Source organism: Lontra canadensis, unplaced genomic scaffold, assembly GCF_010015895.1.
Source record: "Lontra canadensis isolate GAN:19392208 unplaced genomic scaffold, GSC_riverotter_1.0 scaffold35, whole genome shotgun sequence".
Classification (NCBI taxonomy): Eukaryota; Metazoa; Chordata; class Mammalia; order Carnivora; family Mustelidae; genus Lontra; species Lontra canadensis.
Window position 1 is genome coordinate 635,444 of NW_022631029.1, and position 8,711 is coordinate 644,154.

General features: G+C 39.5%; 1 protein-coding gene across 1 annotated transcript; it reads right to left on the bottom strand.

Annotated features, from left to right (window-relative positions):
- Positions 1-2,433: 2,433 nt before the first annotated feature.
- Positions 2,434-3,267, bottom strand: LOC116874051 (olfactory receptor 7A10-like). Its single transcript, XM_032868479.1, has 2 exons — positions 2,920-3,267; positions 2,434-2,634 (listed from the first exon to the last, which is right to left on the bottom strand). The coding sequence occupies exons 1-2, from the start codon at positions 3,265-3,267 to the stop codon at positions 2,434-2,436; spliced, it is 549 nt and encodes a 182-aa protein (XP_032724370.1).
- Between the last annotated feature and the right edge of the window lie 5,444 nt (positions 3,268-8,711).

Sequence of the window (8,711 nt, forward strand, 5' to 3'; positions counted from 1 at the left end):
CAAAAGACTGAGATGATTCCCTGCATATTCTCAGATCACAATGCTTTGAAACTGGAGCTCGATCACAAGGAAAAGTTCCGAAGGAACTCAAACACCTGGAAACTAAAGACCACCTTGCTTAAGAATGCTTGGATCAAACAGGACATCAAAGAAGAACTGAAACAATTCATGGAAACCAATGAGAATGAAGACACTTTGGTCCAAAACCTATGGGATACCGCAAAGGCGGTCCTAAGGGGGAAATACATAGCCATCCAAGCCTCCCTCAAAAAAATTGAAAAACCCAGAATAAACCAGCTGTCTCTACACCTTAAAGAACTGGAAAATCGACAACAAATCAAACCAACTTCACACACAAGAAGGGAAATCATCAAGATTAGAGCTGAAATCAATGAGGTAGAAACCAGAGATAGAGTAGAATGTATCAATGAAACCAGAAGCTGGTTTTTTGAAAGAATCAATAAGATCAAAAAACCATTGGCCACACTAATCCAAAAGAAAAGAGAGAAAGCCCAAATTAATAAAATTATGAATGAAAAGGGAGAGATCACAACTAACACCAAGGAAGTAGAAACAATCATCGTAAGTTATATCAACACTTATATGTGAATAAGTTAAGCAACCTAGGTGAAATGGATTCACTCGTGGAAAACGATAAACACACAAGATTCAACCAGGAAGAAATTGACAACCTGAATAGACCGATATCTACTAACAAATTGAAGCAGTGATCAAAAACCTCCCAAAAAACAAGAGTCCAGGACCTGACAGATTCCCTGGGGAATTCTACCAAACTTTCAAAGAAAAAATAACACCTATTCTCCTGAAGTCATTTCCAAAACTTGAAGCAGAAGGAAAACTTCCAGACTCTTTCTATGAAGCCAGCATTATCCTCATCCCCAAACCAGGCAAAGACCCTGCCAAAAAGGAGAATTTCAGACCAATATCACTCATGAATATGGATGCTAAGATTCTCTACAAGATCCTAGCAAACAGGATCCAACAGCAATTCAAAAGATTATCCACCATGACCAGGTGTGATTCATTCCTCGGCTACAAGGATGGTTCAACATTCGCAAATCAATCAATGTGATAGAAGAAATCAATAAGAAAGGAGAGAAGAACCACATGGTCCTCTCAATTGATGCAGAAAAAGCATTTGACAAAATCCGGCATCCGTTCTTGATTAAAACGCTTCAAAGTATAGGGATAGAGGGAACATTCCTGAACTTCATAAAATCTATCTAGGAAAGACCCACAGCAAATATCATCCTCAATGGGAAAAAGCTTGCAGCCTTTCCGTTGAGATCAGGAACATGACAAGGATGCCCACTCTCTCATTTTCAACATAGTATTAGAAGTCCTAGCCACAGCAATCAGACAACAAAGAGAAATAAAAGGTATCCAAATTGGCAATGAAGAAGTCAAACTCTCTCTCTTCGCAGATGACATGATTCTTTATATGGAAAACCCAAAAGACTCCATCCCCAAACTACTAGAACTCATACAGCAATTCAGTAACGTGGCAGGATACAAAGTCAATGTACAGAAATCAGTGACTTTCTTATACACTAACAATGAAAATACAGAAAGGGAAATCAGAGAATCGATTTCATTTAGTATAGCACCAAGAACCATGAGATACCTGGGAATAAACCTTACCAAAGAGGTAAAGGATCTGTACTCGAGGAACTACAGAACACTCATGAAAGAAATTGAAGAAGACACAACAAGATGGAAGACCATTCCATGCTCTTGGATCGGAAGAATAAACATTGTTAAAATGTCTATACTGCCTAGAGCAATCTATACTTTTAATGCCATTCTGATCAACATTCCACTGGTATTTTACAAAGAGCTGTAGCAAATAATCCAGAAATTTTCATGGAACCAGAAGAGACTGAATCACTAAGGAAATGTTGAAAAACAAAAATAAAACTGGGGGCATCACGTTGCCTGATTTCAAGCTTTACTACAAAGCTGTGATCACCAAGACAGCATGGTACTGGCATAAAAACAGACACATAGACTAGTGGAACAGAGTAGAGAGCCCAGATATGGGCCCTCAACTCTATGGTCAGTTAATCTTTGACAAAACAGGAAAAAATATACAGTGGAAAAAAGACAGTCTCTTCAGTTAAGTATTCTTAAGAAATCCATGGTACCCCATGACATAAATGGAAATTTCCAAATATTTTTGGTCAGGGCTGGAAAAAACTTTGAAAAAGTAAGATATAGACAAAGGGAAAACCATTTGTCAGGGAAGAATCTTAAATGTATGGAGAAGTTGAATTCAAACAAATGGAAATTCCAGGAAATAAATAGAAGGAGCTGATTCTATTTCCCAGTTGGATCAAATGATGGCAGTTCCTGGCTCTGACGGTGTGAACCGTGCAATAATGGGCACTTCTTTAGCCCCAGGATGATTGGCCCTTACATCACTGGAACACCAATGATTCTTTTCAGAGCCCTCTTTATATCTTTGTTCCTCAAGCTGTAGATGAAGGGGTTCAGCATGGGCGTGACCACCGTGTACATCACTGAAGCTATTGCACCTGAGTGGGAGCTCTGGGTAGCCGCAGAGCTAAGGTACACACCAAGCATAGTGCAATAAAATAAGGAGACAACTGAGAGGTGAGATGCACAGGTGGAAAATGCTCTATACCTGCCCAGAGCTGATGATATTCTACGTATGGAGGAAACAATCTTAAAATAAGAGTAAAGGATCCCAGAGAAAGGACCCCCACCCAGCAGAACAGCTGCAAAATACATCACCAAGTTATTAAGTAAGGCATCAGAACAGGCAAGTTGGATTATCTGATTGAGTTCACAAAAAAAGTGTGGGATTTTGAAGTTTGTACAGAAGGACAGCTGCAACATCATTAAACTGTGTAACAAAGAATTCAGGATAGAAATGATCCAGGGCACCAGAACCAGCAGTCCACAGAGCCGGGGGTTCATGATGACCGTGTAGTGCAGGGGATGACAGATAGCCACAAACCGGTCATAGGCCATCACGCCCAGGAGAAAGACATCCGACACAGCAAAGAGTATGAGAAAATAAATCTGCGTGAGGCAGCCTGCATAGGTTATGACTTTGCTTTGAGTCTGGATGTTCCACAGCATCTTGGGTATGGTGGTGGAGGTAAAACAGATGTCTACAAAGGACAGGTTGTTGAGGAAGAAGTACATGGGGGTGTGGAAATGGGAGTCTGAACTGATGACCAGGATGATGAGCAGGTTTCCAAACACGGTGATCAGGTACATGGAGAGGAAAAGCCCAAATATGAGGGGTTGCAGTTCTGGGTCCTCTGACAGTCCCAGAAGGCAAAACTTTGAAATTTGTGTAACATTTCCTGGTTCCATGCCGTGAAGGTGACTTCAAGGACAGGAGCAAATAGCATGAGTAATTTTCACACAAACTTGTATTACTCTCAGTTTTGAAATGCCACTTTTAAAATTTTGTATTCTATAAATTTACTTTTATATATTCCACGTTTTAGGCATTGTGTAGGCAAGGAGTATAGAGAGGTAAGAGCAAAAGTACATGTCATACAATGATGGAGAAAGAATACATTGAAAAATAAGAAAATTAGCTGACCATAGAGTTGAGGGTCCAGCGGATGAATGGATAAGGAAGATGTGGTCCATATACACTATGGAGTATTATGCCTCCATCAGAAAGGATGAATACCCAACTTTTGTAGCAACATGGACAGGACTGGAAGAGATTATGCTGAGTGAAATAAGTCAAGAAGAGAGAGTCAATTACGGTTTCACTTATTTGTGGAACATAACAAATAGCATGGAGGACATGGGGAGTTAGGAGAAGGGAGTTGAGGGAAATTGGAAGGGGAGGTGAACAATGAGAGACTATGGACTCTGAAAAACAATCTGAAGGGTTTGAAGAGGTGGGGGGTGGGAGGTTGGGGGAACCAGGTGGTGGGTATTAGAGAGAGCACGGATTGCATGGAGCACTTGGTGTGGTACAAAAACAATGAATACTGTTATGCTGAAAATAAATTTTAAAAAATGATTAATAAAAATAAATAAAATTACAAAATAAAACCAAAAAAAAAGAAAAAGAAGAAAATTAAATAGCATTTCAGGTGATGGTAGGTAGTATGGAGAAAAAGAAAACAGGGAAAAAAAAACAGAATGAATAGCTATTTTCTTGGGCATTTAAGGCATTCTGCAAACAAGGTGATATTGGAACACAGACCTCAAGTACAACAGAGGAGTAGATAAAGGATTGTGGGGGAACTGTGTGCCCAGCAGAGGGAATGGCCAGTGCAAAGTTCCTGAGGAAGGTACTTGTTTCCAATGTTCAAGTCAAAGAAGCAAAGTCAGTGCTGCAAGGGGAATGATCAGGAGTGAGACTGAGGAGAGACACCATCAAACATACCGAGGAGGGAATTGGCCTCTCTGTTACCTCTGAACCCTCAAGGCACAGGGACATCCATGTCCACACTGCCTCTCCACTGCTCCCATTGTATCCATCATATTGCAAAGGCAACCCATGAATTTAACCAGATCCCTTTCTTAGGGTCTTCTCTTGATCCAGTTCTGGCCCCTGGATTTTGTAACTTTGGGATTTCTGAGTACTGGCACCCTGTTGTGGGAACTGCTCACACTCTACAAGTCACAAACATGCAAGACACCATGGTCTCCTGGGTTGTGTTATTCCCTTGTCTCTCTCAGCCCTCACCTCCTGATTATGCTAGGAATGGATCCAATGCAAGCAGGCCAGATCAGTGACTTTCCACTACAAAATGCAAAAATGCCAATCCTTAAGTCTCCTATGGAAAAAAATATAAATAATAAGATAGATATGTATATATATATATATATGTATGTATACACACATATATATATAATATATTTATATCGTACACCCCCAAAATTAGCAAAGGGATAAACCACACTTAATAAAAAGAAGTATACATAATACAAAAAAAGTTGGGCATTTTTATGTCAAGCATAGAACTTGTTTTTCCTGTACCTTCTGGATTATTTGGCCAATTCTTTTTTAATTTATAAATATAACATACATTTTTTATTTTTTTTATTTTCTTATTTTTTAGTGTTCCAAGATTCATTGTTTATTCACTATATCCAGTGCTCCATGCAATACATGCCCTCCTTAATATCCACCACCAGACTGAGGGTTTTGGCCAATTCTTTTCTATGTGGTCCAAAGGAAAAGAAGGTTAGATCATTTCTCCCTTCTCTTATGTGGCATTTTTTCATTGATATTCGTGGGCTTTGGGTATTGGTATCTCTTTTGACAAACCCAAGGGCCCCACTCTAATCCTCAACCTGGATTTCATTCAAAATGCAAAGGGGTCCACAGACCATGCCCTATTATCCAGACCACACCATGACAATTCTATCTTGTACTCAATAACTTGCTTCAGATCATTCTGTCTGTGGGCATCATATCATACACACATTTATTTCATTGTGCTGTCCTCACTGTTATGAGACATGATTCAAAAGTTCATGGACTTCACCTTTCTGGTTCACTTTTGTTTTTGTTTTTTTCCACCAAGTTATATGAATATATGTGCTTAATATAAAAAGACCTAGGAATATGAAAAATTAGAGAATGAAAAAAATGAAGTGATCACAAAACCAGATTAAAATGCAAAATGAGTAGTTTCAGAGCAACTGTCCCAGGCGAATTTGTATGAAAAACCAAATGAACTGGAATGGGATATAAAATAGTAATCATCAATGATATCAGTGTGGATTAATAACTAAATTGGAAAAAGCCTAGATATGAAAGAATATACCATATAGTGTTCCTAGAATGTTCTGGTCTGTGGCAGATCCTCGGTTTTTATTTGTTAAATGAGTCAGTAATTAGGTCTCAATGTATAAAAATGTTTCCCACATGGCAAAATTGTATTTCTATTTCATTGGAAAAGATTGAATTGCTAAGTAAATGATGGCATAAAGGGATATCTTTTTGGAAGAATATGAAATCGGTCCCCTTTCTCAGATCTTACTGAAATTCAGAGGATTATGACTGGGGTGTTGGACTCACCTGGCTGGGGTGTCTGACAGGAAGGTCACCTTGTGGAAATCTGAATTCCACCCTGGACAGCAGATGATAGGGAGTCAAGCTCTGTCCTCATTGGAGACAGCAGGGGGCACTAAAGTGTCAGCTCCTAGCCAGAATTCGGACTTGGAACAAAGAAACATGAAGCATGGTCCTTCCCTTCCAAGGTTACTCAGGCTGATGGACTGGAGATAAGGAGGTATTTACAGCTCCCTGTATTTGCTCATTAGGTGCACTTCCCTCTTGTGACAAGGGCCTCTACACACACGATTCCCAAGTGGAAAAGTTCTCTGGACTGAAAGAATATTTTCTTACTGAATCTCAGTTCCTAAAAGACAGGGTTGGAGGTCAAGTAAATCCGGGTTTTGCTAATTTTTAAAAACTCCTTTTACTCCCTTTCCTTTAACTTAACCCTCTTCCTGATGTGTAAATCTCCTGGCATCTTATCTCCAGCTCCAAGTTGTCATTTTCTACAAGTCTAAGACCTAATAACCTGCCTGGGTTAGGTCTTTTTATCTTCAAAGCATTGATCTGTGGTGGGGACCCAGTCCTGGTATCACCAGACAGGGTCTATTCTTCTTTTCAATAAGGCAAAAAAGTGTGTTCTTCTGCTAATAAACCTTGGCCACTACACACATTGGCTTCAAACACATTTGCTGCTACAATTAGTAATTTCTTACTTTATACAAATTAAGAGCTATGACTTAGGCCTTTGTCATAAAATTGTAGATAACTAAACAAATGTGTTTAGATCATTTTATGTACTATAATATGAGCTTGCATCTCATAGATATTATTTGATTTCATTTTATAAACATCTTATCCCTGAGAAAGTACATTTATGTACTCTAATCTTCATTGTAGACATCGTGCTTGGTGCTAGCTAGTGATCTGTACACATAGAATATGTAATTATGTGGTGGGCCTTGAGTGTCATTTTGTCATGATGTTTCTATCCCTCAAGCTCTGTGGCATTGGTTTCAGCTAGAAAATAATTTGCCCCTGGGGATATCTGGTGATGTCTGAAGGGTTGGTTCTGAACACCTACAATCCAAAGGAAAACATCACCAATATATCATCCTGCCACAAATGTCAACCATAATACATGAGAAATCCATCTAGACTAGCATCTCTCCAACTTCAGTGTGCCTATGAATCCACACAGGTCCCACTACAAATGCAGAATCTGATCACAGGTCCTGGGTGGCCCAGAGATTCTGCCTTTGTAGCAAACTCTTAGGTGATGTTCATATGTAGGTCCTAATGTGTGGACAAGTCTTTGATTAGCAAAGCTGTGATCCTGTGTTAGAGTTAGGTATAGGGAAATTTAAGAATTTTGCAGCAAATATTGTCATAGCATGAATTTTGAGGAAACCAGGTATTCAACTCATTCTTCATGCTTTGTAAACTCTGCTTATTGCTTTCATAAGTGACTGAAATAATACACTTATGAAAAAGACTTTGTAGTAGACAAAATAAGGCCCTCCAATGTGTGTCCACATCATTTTTTGTTATTTTTTTTATTAATAAATTTTATTTTTTTAAAGATATAATATATTTTTATCCGCAGGGGTACAGGTCTGTGAATCGCCAGGTTTACACATTTCACAGCACTCACCATAGCACATACCCTCCCCAATGTCCATAACCCCACCACTCCCCTCCCAAACCCCTCCCCCCATCGACCCTCAGTTTGTTTTGTGAGATTAAGAGTCACTTATGGTTTGTTTCCCTCCCAATCCCATCTTGTTTCATTTACTCTTCTCCTACACCCTTAACCCCCCATGTTACATCTCCTCTCCCTCATATCAGGGAGATCATATGATAACTGTCTTTCTCTGATTGACTTACTTCGCTAACCATGATACCCTCTAGTTCCATCCACGTCGTCGCAAATGGCAAGATTTCATTTCTTTTGATGGCTGCATAGTATTCCATTGTGTATATATACCACATCATCTTTATCAATTCGTCTGTTGATGGACATCTAGGTTCTTTCCATAGTTTGGCTATTGTAGACATTGCTGCTATGAACATTTGGGTGCACGTGCCCCTTCAGATCACTACGTTTGTATCTTTAGGGTAAATACCCAGTAGTGCAATTGCTGGGTCATAGGGTAGTTCTATTTTCAACATTTTGAGGAACCTCCATGCTGTTTTCCAGAGTGGTTGCACCAGCTTGCATTCCCACCAACAGTGTAGGAGGGTTCCCCTTTCTCCGCATCCTCGCCAGCATCTGTCATTTCCTGACGTTAATTTTAGCCATTCTAACTGGTGTGAGGTGGTATCTCATTGTGGTTTTGATTTGTATTTCCCTGATGCCGGGTGATATGCAGCACTTTTTCATGTGTCTGTTGGCCATCTGGATGTCTTCTTTGCAGAAATGTCTGTTCATGTCCTCTGCCCATTTCTTGATTGGATTATTTGTTCTTTGGGTGTTGAGTTTGCTAAGTTCTTTATAGATTCTGGACACTAGCCCTTTATCTGATATGTCGTTTGCAAATATCTTCTCCCATTCTGTCAGTTGTCTTTTGGTTTTGTTGACTGTTTCCTTTGCTGTGCAAAAGCTTTTGATCTTGATAAAATCCCAATAGTTCATTTTTGCCCTTGCTTCCCTTGCCTTTGGCGATGTTCCTAGGAAGATGTT

Excerpts from the sequence above, each read along its gene's own strand:
- LOC116874051 (XM_032868479.1), bottom strand. The coding sequence starts at position 3,267 with ATGTACCTGATCACCGTGTTTGGAAACCTGCTCATCATCCTGGTCATC. Across the intron at positions 2,635-2,919 it reads TGCTGGTTCTGGTGCCCTGG|CTCTCAGTTGTCTCCTTATT; the intron begins ATCATTTCTATC and ends TGTGCATCTCAC.